Source organism: Motacilla alba, chromosome 21, assembly GCF_015832195.1.
Source record: "Motacilla alba alba isolate MOTALB_02 chromosome 21, Motacilla_alba_V1.0_pri, whole genome shotgun sequence".
Classification (NCBI taxonomy): Eukaryota; Metazoa; Chordata; class Aves; order Passeriformes; family Motacillidae; genus Motacilla; species Motacilla alba.
In genome coordinates this window covers 4,558,818-4,579,475 of record NC_052036.1, presented here as the reverse complement: position 1 = coordinate 4,579,475, position 20,658 = coordinate 4,558,818, and the positions used below count along the sequence as shown (strand labels likewise).

At 44.1% G+C, this 20,658-nt stretch overlaps 1 protein-coding gene across 2 annotated transcripts in view; it reads left to right on the top strand.

The window, feature by feature from the left end:
• The window catches only part of KAZN (kazrin, periplakin interacting protein), a 214,320-nt gene that overhangs the window by 44,534 nt on the left and 149,128 nt on the right, over nt 1-20,658 (top strand). Inside the window, exon 2 of one of the 2 annotated variants that reach the window (XM_038159739.1) lies at nt 9,146-9,303. In XM_038159739.1, coding sequence (XP_038015667.1) covers nt 9,146-9,303 — 158 coding nt within the window. Of the gene's footprint in view, nt 1-9,145; nt 9,304-20,658 lie in introns of those variants that run through there. The other variant, XM_038159744.1, reaches the window with a different exon arrangement.

Sequence of the window (20,658 nt, the reverse complement as noted above, 5' to 3'; positions counted from 1 at the left end):
CAGAACAACTCCCAGTTCATAGCTGGGGAAGAGCCAAACAAGTCCCTTACTCGTGGCATCTCTCCTTCGTGGTGTGTGATATTTCCACAGGCTGCAGAATGTGTGTTTACAGATGGGAACTGATGTGTTGAGGGTTTAGCTGACCCATCCAAGACCCTGGAGCTCATTTTGTGTGAAGTGGGAGCCAGTCCTACACCCCATCCAAGACTGTTGATGTGAGCACAGATGGGCATCGCTGCTCCAGAGCCAGCTCACAGCAGCTGCATGTCTGATCCTGCTGCTGGCACCCGGAATTTCTGTTGTTCTCTTCCTTCTTATCTAAATAAAGCAGCTATTGTTTCTGGAATACAACAGTTGCACCATCAGCCATGGAGGTGACAAATGAATGATTACCCAACAGCAAGGAGCAGGCAGCAGCTGTGAGGACGGGTGTCACCACACCGTGTCTGCTTTTGGAAAGGTTGTTTTGGTTCTTGGCAAGTTTGAATGGAGTTTCTCTTGCAGGAGTTGGATTTGCTGGTTTGGCACCACGCCTGCCACATTTCTCAAAGTTTGACATTGTTCCTGGCCTGGCAGTTTGCGGCTCTCTGGGGAATTCAGTTATTGTATTTGCTGGGAAATGTCCCGACAAAGGCAGGAATGATGCATCTGATGCTCCATGTTCTCAGAAGGCTAATTTATTACTTTATTATACTTTATTATATTAAGGAATACTATACTAAACTATACTAAAGAATACAGAAAAAATACTTACTAAATGCTCAAAAGATAATAATGAAAACTCGTGACTCTTTCCACAGTCCTGACACAGCTTGGCCTCAATTGGCCAGTGAGTCAAAACAACTCACATGAAACCAATTAAACAATCACCTGTGGGTAAACAATCCCCAAACACATTCCACATGTGAGCAAAACACAGGAGAAGCAAATGAGATAAGGATTGTTTTCCTTTTCTCCGAGGCTTCTCAGCTTCCCAGGAGAAAAATCCTGGGCAAAGGAATTTTTCCAGAGAATGTGAATGCCATATTCAGCAGTTTGAATATTTCTGCAAGCAACAACAGCCCAGCCATGAGGTTTGCAGTCTGGGTTGCTGGTGGAGTCGTGGGCTCTCTCAGCTCAAGGCACTGCCCAAAGAAGCAGGACCCCATCCCAGCTGCTTCAGCCTCTGCTCCAACTCCATTTTCCCATCATAACCATAAGCATAACAGGGGAATTCATATGAATTTGGGTTTTTTTTCCTAGAGTGGGTGGTATTTTTTTTATATAATGTTTAGTAGTTTAACTAATACAGCTGGGGTGAATAAGTGAGTTTTTAGGGATGGGATAACTTCCTCACCTGGATGATGTTATTGTAGCTCTAGTGAGATTTTACCCAAAGAGAAAAATATTGTTTATGTACTAAATGGCCCTGGTAGTATTTTAGTGAGAAGAAACACTGAGCCTTTTCATTTTTAAAATTTTGATAGAATTCTAGTGAACTTCATCTCACTGTCATCAGTAGCTATGACTTACAGCTGAAGAAACTGAGGCAAAGAGGAAAAGGCCTTTCCAGAGGGATGATTTAAAAAAGTTCAGAAAGTCACAGCAAAATACAACAGCTCTTCTTTCCCTACTCAATTCAGATATGTCTTGGATACATTAACAGGAATTTTTTTAGCAACAGGGGAGTTCTCTAAGGAGAATATGGACATCTGTCCTTGCAGACAGGTCTGGAACTCACATCCTTTTTCCATTCAAACATGAGCTTTTAAATAGAGAGGGAGTGTAAAGAAAAATTACAAAATTTATTTCTGTGTTGCTAGATTCAAAACACACCAAAACAATGCAAAAATGACATTTTTATTGAAGTGGTTTAAAGTCCAACTTTGAAAGAAGCTTCTGCACCATAAAAGAGATGTCAATGAAAAACTTTGATTATTAAAGAGCTGCTACCACCCTGCAGAGCTCCACTTGAAGCTATTTTCATTTCCAAAAAGGTCGGGTTTGTAAAGAGAAACTAATAAGCTGAAAAAATGACCACCTTTATTGCTGAGCATGTTTTCCTCTGGAACTCTAGTGCCATTTACTGGTCTGATGGCTTTCTTTTGCATGTGGGAAGCTGTGAATGCAGCTCTTTGCCAGTTATACACCAACCATTCAGAACCCAGAGAGACCAGCTCGTCAGTAATTACTGTAATGGGTTATTTGCAGTGTTTCTTGAAAGGTGATTGAGCTCCTAATGCAGACACCAGATATTTTTTTCTTCACTTAATGGTGTGGTAAATTATTCCTACGAGGGGGCTCATTGAATGCCTCCTTTGAAACAAGTTAAAGGCCACAAAGGAAGAAAAAAGCTGTAGGTCTCTTCTTAGCAATAACAGGAGAAAATATTTCTGGAGTGGTTCAGATTGAGATCTTCCCAGCGTTTCTCTGAGGCTGCGTCTGTCAACAACGTCTGGCACAAGCACATGGATGGGGCAGATGGCTCAGGGTGGATTTTCCAGCTGCAAAGATGCAGGAGAGCCTGGGTAGAAGAAAATGGGCTCTGTCTGCTCAGAGCTCTGCCTTGTGATCCTGCTGCCCGTGGATGTTGCAGCTTTGCAGATCAGCTTCTCATCTGGGTGGAAGTGAGAGGTGTTAAAACAGTGCAAGAATGGCTCAAGAGGGGGGAACTGGTTGGATATTAGGAAAATATTTCTTCACTGTAGGGGTGGAAAGCATTGGAACAGGCTCTTCAGGGAAGTGGTGGAGTCAGCATCCATAAAAGTGTTCAAAAACCAAGCAGAGATGACATTTTGTGATGTGAGTCAATGGGCACAGGGGTATCTGGTTAAGGATGGACTTGATGATCTTGGGGGCCTTTTCCAACCTTGAGGATTCCATGCTTCTATGATTCTATGACTCTGTGATTTCATGAGCTTGACTTTTACAAAGGAAGGTTTTTTCTACTGCTAAGTGAATAAATTAATTGATCTGTCCAAATGCAATTAGCAAATGCTACAGCAGGAAAGGCTTCCTAATCAGAATCATTAATCTGGCAAAAAATGAACTGTTGCATGTCTTGCGTGTCCTTTTTTTGGACACAGCAAAAAACAGTCTCAATAATATAAATAACACTGGGCTTTAATTATAATTTTGCTATATAAATATCTTATTTTTACACATTGTACTGTCTACATGCCATAACCCAAACTGCCTTGAATTTCCAGGGCTGCAGGGGTGGCTATTTTTTGGTTCCGAAGGCAGGATTTTGAGCTTTCTCAAGAACATTCTTAATTTCTGCCCAAACCTGTGCAGATAGAAGGTTTTGCAGGTGGGGATGAGGGAGTATTTGAGAAGTGGCTGTGATTTAGAGAAAGCAGAACACGCTGCTGATCCTTGTGCTGTCTGTCTCTCTGTGCTTTCAGTGCCCCAAACCTGTGGGTTGCTCAGGCATTGGGGGGGAACTTTCCCTTCTCACCTCCTTCGAGGGACTGAGAGCATCCATCGTTAGTCATGGGGCTGAAGTCACACATAAGGTTATAATTTGACAATAAAAAAAAGTTCAATACATTTCATCATCTGAGCAAAGCAGTTTTACCTACTCTTCAAAAAGAGGTTTCAAGTGGGAAAAAGATAAATCCAACAATTCAATTGGGATTGTGCAGACTGGAAAAAAGAAGGCTCTGGGGAGACCTTAGAACCCCTTCAAGTACCCAAAGGGGCTCCAGGACAGCTGGAGAGGGACTGGGGACAAGGGATGGAAGGGCAGGGCACAGGGAATGGTTTCCACTGCCAGAGGGCTGGATTAGATGGGATATTGGGCAGGAATTCTTCCCTGTGAAGGTGATGAGGCCCTGGCACAGGGTACCCAGAGCAGCTGTGGCTGCCCCTGGATCCCTGGAAGTGTCCAAGGCCAGGTTGGAGCACCCTGTGGGAGGTCTCCCTGCCCATGGCAGGAGGGGTAGAATGGGATGATCTGTAAGACTTCTTCCAACCCAAACCATTCCATGATTCCATACTTTGGGAGATGCTGGAAGGCATTTGGACACTCTGAAGCCCCTCATGCTACCGAGTCCTCAGTCTGGCTCTGGAGTGGCCCTGCAGAAAACACGGGGAGAGCTCACACAGGGAGGCCTGAAGTGCTCTATTTTCTTTTGCCTCACTGCAAAAACCCCCGTGGCCGTTACTCAAGGAGCTCTTTGGTAACATTAAACACTAATGAATTCCACAGTTTGTCCACACACATCCCAGTCTGTGCAGACACTCTGAGGGCCTGGTTAGCCAGTGAGGTTTCCCTGGCAGCCCAGAGCTGTGAATGCTGCTCCCTTGGGATGAGTTTTCAAAGGATCCATCCAGCAATGCAGCTTTCTGACTTCTCTCTCCACAGGGGCAGATCCCCAGTGGTGAGAGCTGACTGCTCACACCAAAGTCAGCCTCAAACATCTTCTCTATTTCATGTGGCAGAGCCAGCCCAGGAATCCTTAGGCAGCCTCCCTTGATAAAATTATGATCGTGTCCGTCCTCTTTCATTTACTCACTCCTGCTGCCGAGAATTAATTTTAGACTCTGCTGGCTTTTGTCACTAGATCTCAGGATATATAATCTATGCTTTATTTTATTTTGTGCTCATCTGGGCAGTAGCTGGAGTGTATAAAATGGGGTCTCCTGGAACAACTTTATTGCTTCAGCCTCTTCCTTGAATGAGTTTTTGGCGCAAGTATAATTTTTCCCTCGCCTCCGACAGAAAGCAATTTCCTTTTTCCCCTGCACGTCCTTCAGGCTCTGGTGATTCTGCCCTGCAGAAAACCAACTTTGTCGACCCATTCTTGTTTCTGGGAGTGGCAAACTGTCCTCACCTGAGCACCTCAGCACGGCACATCCTCTCTGATAGCAGCAGGCAGAACCCCTGCCCCCTTGAGTTATTTGATCTCTTTTTGGGGTGACACCAAAGAGCTAATGGAGGATTGTTATGGTTCCTTCACCCCTTGAAATTGATCCTCGCAGTGGGGAAATGATGAAATTGGAATGGGAAAAGCTGGGATGCTGACAGGACATTGACAGCTGTAACTTTTATTTAGCCCATTGTCTCGCTTGCAGCATTACTGATGTGTTACCAACCTCGAGCCAAGGGGAATGACACAGCAAGGGAAAGGTGCTCTCTTAATTTTTTTTTTTTTTTTTTTCATTTTAGGGGACCAAGAAGTATCTTTTAATCTCCACTGGACATACCTGTGCTTGTATCAGAGGCTCATACTTTTTCCCTTTAAGAATTTGATGCTTTCACAAAGAACTGTCTGGGTTAGTGAAAGTGTTGTTCAGCAGAAATGTCTGAGCCATAACATTGTGACAGATGAAGGGTTTGCCTCATTATCTTTCTCCTTTAGATTTTTAGTGGGCAAAAAGGCAGGAAGTTTCTCTTGATTTAAATAAGAAATATCAAATTTCTTCTGCTTTGGAAACTGTGTTGCAGACTGACACAGGACTTCCAGAAAAATAGTGTCAGGAATGGTTTGGTCTTTTCAGCTTTGTTTTCACTGTGTGTGTAGGCTGGAGGTTTGGAAATGGCTCTTTTACTTTCATGAGGAAGACTCAGAGGATTTTATTTTCCAATACAGTTTCCATTGTGTTCATGGGAAAAGATTTGTTTTGCTAAGCAGAGTATAAACACAGCACGGTGGCAGATCCCTCTAAAAATTGGTTCAAGTCAATACTGATCTGCTTTGCCCACATTCTTACTGGAAAATATTTCTTCTGATTCCTCTGGCATCTCTCTAAACCTAAAGAATTACAAATGAGAGAAGCATTTGCCCCCCTGAGCTTCATATGCCACATACTGCTCCAGCAACACTAAACTTCCCAAAGAGAAAGAGAATAAATATCAGAGAATGGAGAGCTCTAGCTTCAGATGAAGAGGTTGGAATAACATAGGATAATATAATTTAGTTTGTTTCAAATTTCTTTAAAATCAGAAAGCCTGGGAGAAGTTCTCTGTGTACCAGTTTCTGGTCACAGTCTATGTAAATCTGGAAGGGAGCCATCAGCTCGAGGAGAACTCTGGTGTACATTTGTATTACTGAAAGCAGATGTGGGCTTAGGGCTCCAGCCAAAATTTCAGAGTAGGAAAAAAATGATCTGTCCTCAATTCCTCGTCGGTCAGAAAGGATGGGATGAATCAATACTGGTGCATTAGTGCTGGGGAGATGGCTTTCAGGCCTGACATGCCTGATAGAGATGCTAGCTCAGTCTACAAGTGATAAGAAAATCAAACTGCTGCTGCCTGTGTGCAGCCATGTGCCTGCTGCTCTCCTGCATGGAAAACCTGCAGCCTCCTGGGCTCACAAGTGTTGCTTGGTGTGAGGACATATGATTACAAAACGATTTGTTGGTGGTGACTTGGGGAAGTTCAGCTGCCTGTTGTTTCCACCCCACTTTGTGCCACGCTGCTCCCCAGGCCCGTGATCTCCTCAGACATCACTCTGGGAGCATGGAAAACCTGCAGCCTCCTGGGCTCACAAGTGTTGCTTGGTGTGAGGAAATATTACAAAATGATTTATGGGTGGTGACCTGGGGAAGTTCAGCTGCCCGTGGTTTCCAGCCCTCTTTGTGCTCTCCAGGCCCGTGTCCCACTCAGACAAGGCCCGGGGAGCATGGAAAACCTGCAGCTTCCTGGGCTCACAAGTGTTGCTTGGTGTGAGGACATATGATTACAAAATGATTTGTGGGTGGTGACTTGGGGAAGTTCAGCTGCCCGTGGTTTCCACCCCCTTTGTGCTCCCCAGGCCCGTGTCCCCCTCAGACAAGGCCTGGGAGCCTCCACGGGCCAGGCCCGCGAGCAGGAGGAGTTTGGGACACAGGATGGGGCTGGGCTGCCCTGTGACAAATGTGTGGGGTGCACATGTGTTGAATTGCACTAAATAGTTTATTTAGTTGTTGTTTTGCACTGGGTGGTGGGAGATTTGCACTGAGTAGTCTTTATTTTGCACTGAATATTTTGTGTTGTATCACACAGTTTGTTCTTCCCCTCTCACATGGCTTCTCCCTCACACACCCCTCTCTCCAGTACCACTGGTGGTCTCCCCTGGTCAGTCCCTCCCCTCACCCCTCCTCACTGGTATCCCCCTGGCTGTGGTCCCTAAATAGTTTATTTCGTGTTGTACTGCACTAAGTAGTTTATTTAGTTGTTTTGCACTGGGTGATTGGAGATTTGCCCTGAGTAGTCTTTATATTGCACTGAATAGTTTGTGTTATATCGCATGGTTTGTTCCTCCCCTCACGTGGTTTTTCCCTCACAAACCCCTGGTATCCCCCTGGGTGTGCTCCTCTTCCTCTGCCCCACATTCCCCCGGGTTTAAAATCTCCCACCATGAGGTGATGCCCTCTTTTCCATCTGGGGGTTCACCTGGGTCTGGTGTCTCCTATCAAGGAAATAAACTGAGGGCATTTCTCCCCACGTGGAGAAGAATGCTTCTCATCTTTTGCCTTTCATCCCTGTAAGATGGTGTGGGCTGGGGTCCATAGCTAGCTATGGCTGGGGTCCATAGCTAGCTGGTGGGCCCAAACAGCCCACCAGGCACGGATTCTTACACACATGAGCCCCACCCAGCAGTGCAATTGTTAAACCAGCCGAGACTGGCCCTGGCACAGGGTGCCCAGAGCAGCTGTGGCTGCCCCTGGATCCCTGGCAGTGCCCAAGGCCAGGTTGGACGGGGTTCGGAACAGCCTGGGATATTGGAAGGTGTCACTGCCCATGGCAGGGATGATCTTTGGGATGATCTTTAAGATCCCCTCCAATCCAAACCTTTCCATGGTTCATTGTATGATTCTATGATTTATGTTGTGGTTTAAAATGGACCCTCCACCACGGTGAGCCTCAAACCCCTTTTCTATTAGTAGGAGGTGCAGGAACACCCTGAGTGCTGGGAATCCTCCCAATCCCCTCACCAAGGCATTTCCAGGCACAGATTTTGTTTTATTATTTTAATGAAAAATAAACCCTCTCAGTAAGGAGGATTCTGCTCTTTCCCTCCTGCATTTTGGAGACACAACTGTGATTTGTTATGGCCCTTTTGTCTGGGGAAGATTTGCTCCTCAATGAGTGGTTTCTGGCTAATCTTTACTACTTCCAATTTTGTGGGAAGATCTCCTTTAGACAGAACTAGGTCGAGTATATTTCAATTGCCTCGTGTTCTTCAGATCAGTTTGTCAGAGAGTCCTAAATAACACATTGCTTTATTCATAAACAGCCTGAGCAAGCCAGGGTGTGCAGCACGTTCAGGGTGTGACAGTGATGTGTTACTCTGAGCTTATCAAAGGGCTCCACTGCCTGAGCCACCAGCAGAAAGAAAATATACTGAAGAATTATTTGGATCTCATTTATTTAATGAGCCAGCAGTAAAAATGAAACCTCCAAACTCACCATGGTTGAGAAGCAAATCGCAGCGCAGATTTTTCAAATCTGCTGAAGTCCAGAGCTTTTCATTGGGTGGAAATAAATGTGACCATTGGTTCATATATAAATTGCAGCTTCATAAGGTGTGTGAAATTGCTGAGGGATTTCTGTGAGCTGTGGAGGAGGTGATTTCTGACAGGGAGCAGAATTTCACATATAATACCTGGGGTTTGAGCCCACGAAGGAGAATTTAAAAGATTAACAGTGATTCAAATACCAATAATCACCAAGAAAGAAAATGAGCAATATTTTAGTTGTTGGTCTGACTCACACCTACTCTAGCTAATAAAAAGCCAATTTTTCCAGCTTCTCTCCTTTGTGTTGTCTGGAGTTCTGGTTCCCTGCACATCAGAGGGAACAGGTCTCTGGGCTGCAAGTCAAGAAACTGACTTTTTTTTTTCCTTATTTTCACTTTAGCCATGACTTGTTACTTGAGATTAAAAACATAATAATAGAATCCTGGAATGATTTGGCTTGGAAGAGTCCTTAAATACAACCTCATTCCCAACCAGCCTGCCTTGAACAGGACCAGGTTGCTCAGGGTCTTGTCCCTGTGTCTGTATGATGCCTTTGCTGGTCCTCTCAGGAGAGTCCAGGGGAGGTAATGGGGATCAATTATTTCCAGCTACACTTTTCCAGAGCAAATCACACTCATCTCAAACTGAAAAAAATTATATTGGCTTCCTCCAGCATGGTTTCATTCCTGTTTCGTGCTTTCCCTCTGTGTCTCCACAGCTGTTGAAACACTGCATTCCCTGAACGACCAGATCTCCCATTTTATTGTCAGCAAGTCAAAAACCCTGGATGAGGATGATGATGCCTTTTTGCCCAGTGAGAAGGAATCTCTGAAAAGTGCCATGAGGCTGATGAGGCACCTCCTGATGGATGCACAGGTAGGAAATCAATACACAAACGTGTGTTAGGATGTGAGGAAGACACATTACACAGATCTGGAGGGATCTGTCATTTTTATGTGCAGTTTTAGCTGTGGAGAACATTAATTGCTGATTCTTCAAAACTGATTTTGGCTTCTGAAATCTGCAGCTGTGGGAAGAACATCTCAGTGCACAGAGTGTGCAGCTTGTGCTGGGGCTGAGCCTCAGATTCAAGGTTGAAAATGGCTCTTGATTTCAGGAGAAAATACAGCAATGTACCCATTGATGGGAATACAGCAATAACCCCATTGATGGGAATCCAGCATCAGCACTAGCAAAAGAAAATCATCTGTCCACTAAGCATCTGTGCTCAATGCCAGTTTTAGAAGTGCCAGACAACTGAGCTGTTGGTTTAGCCAAGCTCTAAAATGCCAGTTAAAAGTCATGAAATTATGTGCAGATGTTTCTTTGTGCCTTTGCTGCTTCAACAAAAAAATCTCTTTCTCTGTAGCTTTGCTGTGTTGTAGTCCTTCCTTCAACCTACAAAAAAACACCCTTTGAAATATTAATTGTATTTATTTTTTTGTATTCCCTTTTGGTCTTTATTTGCAAAGCCTGGATGGAAAATGACAGCTTCTGTCAGAGGGCTCTTTTGAAACAGGGTGGTCTCCTCTCTCTTCTACTCTAAAATCAGGCAAAGGAGGCCTGAGGCTGTCCTGAGATCTTCTGAGCTCTCTAGGACCCGGGATGGCCTGTTCTGCTTCCATGTTCTCCCACGTGGAATCTGGTAGTTATCTTATCTTATCTGCTTCTCTCACTTTCAAAGCCTCTGGTCCTGATCACTTTGGCTGGCAGGGATCCTGTTGCACGTGGGGAGTGGCCTGGGGATCCCTGCTGTTAGCAGCACGTATATTTTAATATTGTGTGTTTGCACCAGGAGTCAGTCCAGGTTTGGAGGCTGTGGAGTGCACAGGGAGCAAACCCTCCCTGTTGTGCTCTGGATTTCATTTTTGTGAGGATGGTGCTAATCTCACCTTGGCACATCTACCCAAGTCCCCTCCATTTCCCCCAGACCACCAGATTTAATGCTGTTGAAGTGCCATGGGGAGCACAAGGAGTTAGACTGTGCTTTTGGATCTGCTCCCACAGTGGGAATAGATTCCATAGATTCTCCTGCAGGTGGGAATAAAATCACAGAATCCATGGAAATCCATGGAATCCTCCCTGTGTGAGGCTCTGTACAGAGATAAGCTGAAATCCAGTGCTTGGCCCTTTTACTCCCCACTCCTGGCATGGACCTGATTTTGACTGCTGGATAATTTGAGGAAAGAACATCCAACTTGACATTTTGGGCAGAAAGTTTGGGTTGAAAGGGACCTTAAATCTCATCCATTTCACTCCCTACCCTGGGCAAAGACACTTTTCACTAGACCAGGTTGCTCCAAGCCCCATCCAACCCTGTCCATGTCCCAGGTATTTGGAATACCTCTAGGCAGTCAAGCATGAGGGCAAGCAGATAAAAATAAAAATGGGGCAAAAAGGTACCTATTGATAATCCCCTTGTGCAGGAATTCTATTTTTAGCACCCAAGAATTGCTTTCCTACTTATCAGCTGTCCTGAATGCATACTAATTGGTGCCTGTGATAGAGAGACTGATTAGGAAATGCTAAGAACAATAGGGAAATGTCAAGTGCTCCTGTATCCTCATGGTGTGCTTGGATCCCTTCCCAGAAAGGACAGGATATTTTCTTGCCTGGGATTTTCAAGCTGGAAGAATGACAAGGTGGGAAGTGGTAGTGGTGAGTAGAAGGATGGAAGTAAACAGGTGATGACATCCAGTAAAAAAAAAAAAAAACCAACAAAAAAACCAATAAAATAAATCCTCTGAGGAATGAAAGAAACATGAGTCTGGCAGGAATATCAGCAGGAATATCCCTGCTAGTGTGTGAATATAAATATGTGCTAACCCTGACTGCAGAGTGCCCTGTGGCTCTAATCACGCAGCAGGAAAAAATATCACCAATGCAATTATTTCCCTTCCTTTCCCTTCCCTTCCCTTCCCTTCCCTTCCCTTCCCTTCCCTTCCCTTCCCTTCCCTTCCCTTCCCTTCCCTTCCCTTCCCTTCCCTTCCCTTCCCTTCCCTTCCCTGTTAGTTATTTTATGGAAAGATTGGTTGTGCAAGGCTCTGTACAAAGATAAACCATAATCCAGTGCTTGGCACTTTGACTCCCCTCTCCTGCCATGGACCTGATTTTGACTGGTGGATAATTTGAGGAGAGAACATCCAGTTTGATATTTTGGCTAGAAATCAGCTGGACTGCTAAGCCAGTAGGAGTAGCTGGTCAGAGGGGACAGTTAACGGGCATTTCTCTCTTCTCTGCCACTATTAATCTGCTTTGAAAAGGCAGGGATGATGTGGGGGTGATGCCTTGTGCCTGCTGCCCTTCTGCCTTGGAGAGAAATTGGACACATTTTTGGAACTCTGCTTGGACACGCACCAGGAGATGTTGCTGAAACAAAGGTTTCGGGTTCACCATGGATGTGACTTTGATCTTGAGTCATTTTTTTGGCTTAAGATGAATCACTGAACCAGCATACAGAGCTTTCCACTCTGGAGAGCACTGTGAGGGCTTTTAGAGGAGGCTGTGCTGGGGCCCTTGTGCATCTGCCTGTGAAGGGGCAGGTCCGTGCCCTCCCAGCAAGGTGTCACTGGGAGCACAAAGAACAAGGATGCTCATCAGAGTGGAGAAGAAGAACCAGGGAGCCTCCCTGGGGTTTCACAGCTGGATTTTCTGATAGTTCAAATGTGCACTCAGTGCCCCTAAGCATCAGCCCAGTCCCTACATATATTAGGCCATATTTATTTCTCCCTTGGCTGCTTGGAAGAGCCTCTTTTGCCCATCTGTTTTGTCAATTTACTCCACTTTTCACTGACTTTAATGCCTCAGTTTTGTGGTAGTCATGTACAAGCAACTGTGACAGTAGTGACTGTGGCTTTGCAGGGAAAATTAGAAGTCACTTCTTGGTAAACACAGCATGGAGAAACAGCTGTTGAGTGGGGGAAAAAATTCTTCTCATCTCCCATGTGCAAATGAGTTTTCTCCATGGAAAATGGGGCGTATTTTGAACTCCTTCTGGCTAGAGAAATGGCACGGGTGGCAGACGAGGTGGCACTGGGGGGAGGATGGTGCTGGCAGCTGTGGTGTGAGCTGGCTGAGGGGCTGCTGATCCATCAGCCCCGTCAGCAGCGTTAAACTGCACACAGGGAGAGGTAATAAGCTGTGTGGAGTCTCTCAGCAATAGGCTGTCAGCTCAAATTCAGCCCAGGGAAGACAGTGATTTAATGAAAGTCATTACAATCTGCAGGATCTCTTGACCCCGGTGCTCTCCATCCCTTCCATGCCCTGGATAGGATTTCCTTCTCACAAAAACCCCTGGTCACAGCGCTGGCTGACAGCTCTGGGAAAGCAACTTCACCCTCCCTGCTGGTGAGGGCTTGGGCTCAGTGCCCTGAAGGCTCGTGGTGGTGTCTCAGGAGTGCAGCACATTCCTGACATGACCTTCCCTCCGTGGTCACCGTGTCTCCTGGTGGAGAGAAGGCTCCTGGTGGTGTCCCAGGAGGTGCAGCACATTCCTGACATCACCTTCCCTCCCTGGATCACTGTGTCCGTGCCCACCTGGTGGGGGGAGGGCTCCAAGGATGGGAATTGTGCTGCCTGAACGAAAAGGTGTGTTGTATTTGTAGGGTGCTCAGATGAAGGGAGGAAATTATGAATCTGACTCCATGCTCTCAGGAGGCTAAGTTATTATTTAATGACACTATGTTATATAAAATAATACTATATTAAACTATACTAAAGAATACAGAAAGTATACTTACAGAAGGCTAAAAAGATAATAATGAAAACTTGTGACTCTTTCCAGAGTCCTGACACAGCTTGGCCCCAACTGGCCAGAGAGTCAAAACAACTCACAGCAGAATCCAATGAAACAATCACCTGTGGGTGAACAATCTCCAAACACATTCCAAAGCAGCAAAACACAGGAGAAGCAATGAGATAATTACTGTTTCCCTTTTTCTCTGAAGCTTCTCAGCTTCCCAGGAGAAGAATCCTGGACAAAGGGGTTTTTCAGAAAATATGATGGTGACAAAGGTGTGCTGAGATAATGCTGGGGTGTTGCAATACGACACAAAATGAACGACACTCACACACTGAGATGTCCAAGGCAAAAAAGGCACATTTATTTCTGGACTTCGATATTTATAGAATTCCAAAAGTGACCATGGATTGGAGGATGAAATTGCCACCTCTCCAACCACACTGGTTAAACCAATAGACTATTAATTCTTTTTTCTTCTAGAAAGGAACGCAAAACCAATCATTATTTACATGAAAAGTGTGTGAGAAGCTCCATTACAAAAATGTAAACATCAGAAGGCTTAGAAGAACTTTAGAACAGGGCAACACTGGGGCATACAAGCAGGTGGAGAGGAAAGGTGCATTTATTCCTCTGACATGTCCCATCCTCCTCCTGATGTTGGAGTGAATAAACAATTCCTCTGCTGCCAGCCAGCCCCGAGCACAGCGCTGAGGCAGGGACACGGCAGCCTGTGATAGATTGTCACTGCTGTCAATCATTTCTGACACTCCTATTATGCTCAGAAAGGATGTTTGCTCTGTGCCTGTTGTTTTATAATCCTCAGAGGTGGAATTTTATAGCCTAGCAGTGTTTTTTTCCTCAGACATTTCCCTAAGCAGGATTTATTGCTTCTGAGACACACGTGACATGAATCCATTACACCTTCGAACTTTAAATCACCCCCCAGCTTTGCCTAAATTGCTTTTGGATTAATTTTACTAGAGTTTCTGTTTCTAATTGCAATTGTGAGAGACTGGACTGGCGAGGAGCAGAAGGTATACAACATCCAAGGGCTGAGTCACGTGCAAGCTCCAATCCAGCTGTTTCCAGAGGAATTTGTCTAATGAACAGAAAAGGTGCACCCAGGCAGCAGCAGCAGCAGCCCTAGATGAAGGGTAATGGTCTCTTATATGAAGGAGCACATGACATTTTGCTGAATTCCTGCCCTCAAAAGCCAAGCTGTCAGAAGTTCAGTCCATTGAGCTCCTTCCATGAAGTGCTTAATTGACTTCAAGTAGATTTGAAGTTCTTTGGGAGAAATACCATCTCTTCAGTGCCTTTCCCAGCAATGTTGTGATTATCCTCAGGTGTTGTTCTGGAGGGAATGAAAAGTCATCAAAACCATCTCTGGGTTTGCATTGGACTTTTTGAATGAGATCATACCACAAATAATGACCTAAGAACAAGATCAGCTTTATGGGACATCTGGCTTAGATTCACTTGGATTTCAGTTGCTGCCCAGGCATGAGAGTGGGAGGGCATTGAGATATTGAACTGCTTCTCTGCTGGGGAGTTCATTTATTTCTTAGGTAAAGAGAAAATCAACCTGATGCTCCTTCTAACCTAAATTGTTAACAAAATAGTGTTTTCACTGCCTAAAAATCATAGAGGAAAGAACACTTTCATTTACATTTAGAAGTATTTTTTCTTTAAAATCTGGTGTGGCAGCGTATTTTTTCGGTGTGGTTTTTTGGTTGGTTGGTTGGTTTTTTCCTTTTCTCTGAATCAAACAGCTCCAGTCCTCACTGACTCGTGGTACAAACCTTAGCAGGTGTCTGCCAGGACAGGTCTGCAGATGAAGTTAATGCCAGTTTGGACAGAGGATATTGCCTTGTTTTTCTTTGGAAAATATCTGAGTATTTGAGTTGTCACCACCTTAAGCCTTTTAAGCCTGACGCTGATACCCTGTAAATAAATCATTTAAGGTGAGAGTCTGTGGAAAAAAGGAAAACCAGCTTGGCATGATTTACATTTAGCGATTCAACATCCCACCAGCAATTGGCTTTGGTTTTTTTTTGTATTACCCTCCATTTCTAAGCAGACAAGATAATAATTTCTCAGCCCTTTTACATTACAGTCTTTTCTCCAGTGGTCCCTGTTGCCTTCCTGAGCAGGCTGTTGTGGAGACAGCCACGATAATTGCTGCAGAACTGGCAGCAGAGCAGTGCTATTTCCCCAGCTGACCTTTAAAAATAGTTCTCATTTTCTACAGAGGGCTGTTGTATAAAACCAACCATGTTGTTGCAATATTTTGTTTGTTACTTAAATACTTCTCACCATCTGTTTTTCAGACTTTTAGCAGAACTTCAGGAGCAATGCCCCATGACCTTTATTTTCACACGAGTGGGTCCTATCAGTATCAACAGGAAGAACAGGGGAAGGAGGATTTCCTCTGTGTCTCAATAAACTGAAATTATTGGAGTTCTGAAAGCATCCTGGCCACACCAATGTGTTTTGAGGGCTGCAGAAAGGGAAATGATGCAAATTCTGTTATGAAATAATATAAAAATGCAGCTGTAAATAAGTGTTCACATATCTTGGTGTTCATTTATCCCAGCCTGCACAACCCATGAGCTGGTTTGGCTTGGAGAAGAAGCTTCAGTTCAAGTCAGGTTGTATCTAGAGGAAAGCCCAAAAAACAAACTTTCTGCTCTGTATGCTGTATTTTTTTTTACATTAATCTTGCCATCCCATTTCCATAAGAAGGAATCTTCTTGGCTGCCTCAAGCCAGTAGCACACCTTCTAATGATCCCTCGAGGTCTAAAAGGGAGCACAAAGCACTGACTTGTGTTGAAGGAGGAGAAGATAAAAGGAAGAACCTCTGAAGCTTCATCAAGGACCTCATTGTGTCTAATGACATTATTAGCATGTGTTACACAGCCTGGCTTGTAGTGCTTGTCCCTAAACAGGTACCTGACAACCTGCTGCCTCTTTCATGGCCTGAGACAGCCTGGGTGAGTGTCACAGTCACGTTTTCTGGAAAAATCCCTTTGCCCAGGATTCTGCTCCTGGGAAGCTGAGAAGCCTCAGAGAAAAATGAAAGCAATTATCTCATTTGCTTCTCCTGTGTTTTGCTGCTTTGGAATGTGTTTGGAGATTGTTCACCCGCAGGTGATTGTTTCATTGGTTTCTTGTGAATTGTTTTGACTCTCTGGCCAATTGGTGCCAAGCTGTGTCGAGGCTCTGGAAAGAGTCACAAGTTTTCATTATTATCTTTTTAGCCTTCTGTAAGTATCCTTTCTGTATTCTTTAGTATAGTTTATATATAGTATTCTTTAATATTATATAGTACAATAAAATATTAAATTAGCCTCCTGAGAACATGGAGTCAGATTCATCATTCCTCCCTTCCACGGGGCACCCCACAAATACAATAGGTGGGCTGTCTCTACTAATTCAATTTATTTGGAAAATGATGTGCTCTATGATGAGGAATCAGAGGCACCTCTACCTCAGGAGAGCTGTAATGTGCTGCTCTCTCCACCAGCCCAGCTCCACACATTGCTAGTGACCCACAGGTGGTGGGTCCCATCCTGTCCGATGGTCATGCCTGATTCAAAACCCATGAACTTTCTGAGCCAAAACTCAGGCTAAGGAAGTTTACAAAATTACTGTAAAAATGAGAGTTGCAGCCTTGGAGAAAGAGCAGTTCTTTATTTTCTTGAGAGAGATTCAGGATGAATTTATGAAGCTTTTTTGTCCTCTGGGACAGTCTGTTCTTTTCCCGCCCCTCAGAGGTTCAAACCTGAGCTGGAAGCATGCAAAGGATGGATTCTGCTGCCTACCATCACCGCAAAGAAATATTTATATCACTAAATAATGGTGCTGAATCCCCAAATTACATTTGCTGTAAGGCCAAGCTGGTGGTAATTCACTGGCTGCAAGGTGGTTCAGCACAGTGACATCAGGTCGGTTCTGATTTCATTCTCATTCTTTCTTATTTTGCTCTCCTTTGGAACTGGAAAAAAGCTTGTTATTCAGAATTAGGTTTGATATTGCTGTTGAAAGCTCAGAAATGCTTTCAATATTTGCAACCCTGCAAGAGTAGAAGACCAAAAAAAAAACCAAAATAAATCACATGTACAAAGAGGAGAGCGTAACACTGCCTTTAAAGGGTGCAGAAGCAAGACTCTCAGCAGTTTTGTTGTTTGTTTAGTTGCTTTTAAGTTAGTGTTGACTTTTATGTTTTTATGAGGTGTGGAGGTCAGCTGGCGAGGATGGCCATGCCAGCGAAGAGGTCAGGCTGCGAGTTGTACAGCAGCAACTCAGCACTCAGAGAGAGAGAAATAAAGATATACATGTATATATGCGTGTGTGTGTGTATAGATAAGGGTATAGCACCTGAGAAAACCTGATGGACACCTTTCCTTGATTCAGAGGAGAACCAGAACTGATTAAAAGAGAAAATGCATAAATAAGCCAAGATTTCTGCAGGCAGATCTCTGCAGATCCTGGATATTGCCAATTGAATTCATATCCACGTAATTCCAAAATTCCAGGGTCTGTGATGCCTTCACAGAAGGCCCTCACACCTCTTAGCAGGTGGCCCAGGACAGAGTGTTTCATTTGCAGAGTCCTGTTGAACACTGAAGAAGATGTGACAATTTTTTCTCACTTAGAACCCAATGTGTATTCATGAGCAGAGCAAAGTGTGTGCAAAGCTTTAATTGAAGTTCATGAAAGAGAAACGATGAGTATCTTCATAAATGTAGAAGAAGCAATTAGGGGAGACCAGAACGGATTTGCTATCACAGCAGTTTATCAGCAATGCAGATTTTTCAGTTAATAACAGGAAAAAAACCCAATTGTGCAGCCAGCAAATGAGACAGAAAATCCCAGTTAGCCTCACTCAGCGCTTGGAAAGTGCAAGATGTGAAGACTCAGGAAAACGTGTTCTCTTCCCTCAATGTGTTTTCTCCTGCCTGGAGAGCCTCCTGCTTCATTTCTAGTTAACAAATGAGCTAAAGCCCCTCACCTCAGCCCAAAGTGAGCTGCAGCTGCACCATGGTGCTGGACCAAGCCACTGGGAAGCCCAAGAGCTCCATCCTGAAGCAAATCCTCTTCCTGACTCAGCTGCAAACTTCCCCTCCAACCTGTGAGCTCAGGGGTCACCAGGCTGAGCCCAGCAGGAGGTGGGAGCCAGCCAAGTACATTTGTATTTTTGTCTCAGAAAAACCAATAAATATTTAATGGCTCTGCGAGACATAGCGAGTGTTTGCGTTCTCTCCCCATATATCAACAGTTGCTTTAAGCACTTGCTTGATAAAAATTAAGCTGTTTCCCCAGATTCCTGCTTCAGATGCTGGGTAGGGAGCTAATTTTGTAAGCAAAAGCTGTCTTGTTTTGGAAAACAAATTCAAATGGAAGAGCTGGTTTTTGAAAGTGAATGCTGGGCTGCTATTCCTGCAGAAATATTCCAAACAGCCTTGTGAGTTAACCCTGGCAACAGATCTTGTCCAGATGTAGTAATCCTTTATACTTTAACTCCTTCTAGGCTGTAGGCTTAGCTCCTTCCTGGGAAAGCATCCATGCTAAATGCATTCCATTTGATTTCATTTGCACCGAGTTTTGGCAAACCATGGATTTTCTCTGGACTCCAGTTTTTCCTAGCTAGGAGATGAATTCACTGGTTGCAAGACCCTGACACCACTTCAGATCTGCTCTTCCTTCAGGGAAAAGGTGTCTTTTATCTGTTGCACAAATTTAAGGATGTAATTTAATTCCCATCTTCCTCATTTATCTGTGAGCTGGGAATAATATTTGTCTACTTCACAGTGATCGTGTGAGGCTCTTCATTCATTAATGTGTAAAAGCTTTGAGATCCTTAGGATGAAAATTGCTTTAAAAGATGCTGTTAATAATAAATATCAAGTAATGCACCTTGGTACCTCTTAGCAATAATTGGTGCTATCATTCCTGCCCAACTCTTCCATGAATTAAAAGGCTTTGAATGGGATTGGAACTACGAATGGGATTGGGACCAATTAACAAGTAATCATATGTCAGTTTTTATATCCTTAGCATTCCTGTCATGGGTCTCTTGGGAAAATCTCCATGGATTTTAATGGTGCAATGTCAGAATTCAGCCCCAGACATGTTTGTGGGATAACTGCTGGATAACCTGCATTCTTCTGCTAACTTGGTTGCTTAGTGATTAAGCTAAAAGCAAAAGTATGCTGGTTTAATATTAACATAAATGGAATTACCCACCCTTTCTCTGACTTAAATGTTACAGGAAAATTCTCATCATAAGGAAACCATGATTTTTTTTCTTTTGATATATGGATTTAATTATTTTGTTGATGGTTTTTGATCTGCTCTCTGTATTTAACCTCCACTCCAGCATGTGGAGACTGGCTTTTATGGAAAATCCAATAATTTGCTGCTCGGTCACCCAACTTATACTTTTATTAGATTTCAAGTACACAGCACTCACCCTCCTAAATGGAGAGGCTCTAAATATACATCCCAAGTAAATAAAGAGCTCACATAAAGAAATAGCCTGATCTTTTAAAGATATCAACATTATTTCTGTGGAGGGGGAAAACACTGAACCTTGGAATGATGCGTGGGATGAAGCCAGGACAAAGGACCAGGTGAATCAACACCATGAAAAAGCTGGTGGACAGTAAGGTGTGGATTTACAGCAAAATGTTCCTCACTTAGGAGCAGCCTCTTCTTCCTGGCTGGAGGAGAATCGTGTGCTGTGAACGTGGCTGGTGCCACATGGGGGAGATGTTGAAGAAGAGCTGGATCGCTCCACTCCAGCACCACGACTTCCCAGGGAAGAGCAGCCTGAGGGCTTTAGGAGCCTGATTCCTTTCAGTTTCCCTCCTGTATGATAAGTATATAAAAAAATTGAAAAATTGAAAAATTAACCATCTAGGCTTCAGGGTGCATCCAACATGCTCCAGTTGCCAAAGGTGCTTTTATAAGCCAGACCTTGAAGGGATCAAGGAAGATAAAATAAGAAATGATGCAGTCCCTTGTGTTAGCACCACTGCAGCTCTTGCCCTCTTGCCTCACTAGCTGGGTTTGGGAAGGGATGGTTTGGAGCAGCTGAGGGAGTCTGGCAGGCATGGGGAGCACTTAGCAGGGTTTCTTGCTGCTGTTCCCTAATACCCAAAAAATAAGGATAAGCTCATACAAGTAGAGTGTGATTTACTCAGGCCCACTGGCCATCTTCCTTGTTTCTTCTTAGAATAATACTTTTCACACTGCAAATTCATGCTTAATGTGTACTTATGCCTGAGAAATCTCCATAGAAATGGCTATAGGGAGAGCATCTGTACTGTGTGAAAGCCAAAAAAGTAAGATTGACTTTTTTGAATTACTTTTCCAATATCTGGATTTTTTCTGCAATGGTTTAAAATGTATTCTAGGACCCTGATATGTTTTATAATATTCTAGCAGCCAGGTTGACAGGTAGAACCAGTACTTTTGTAACAGG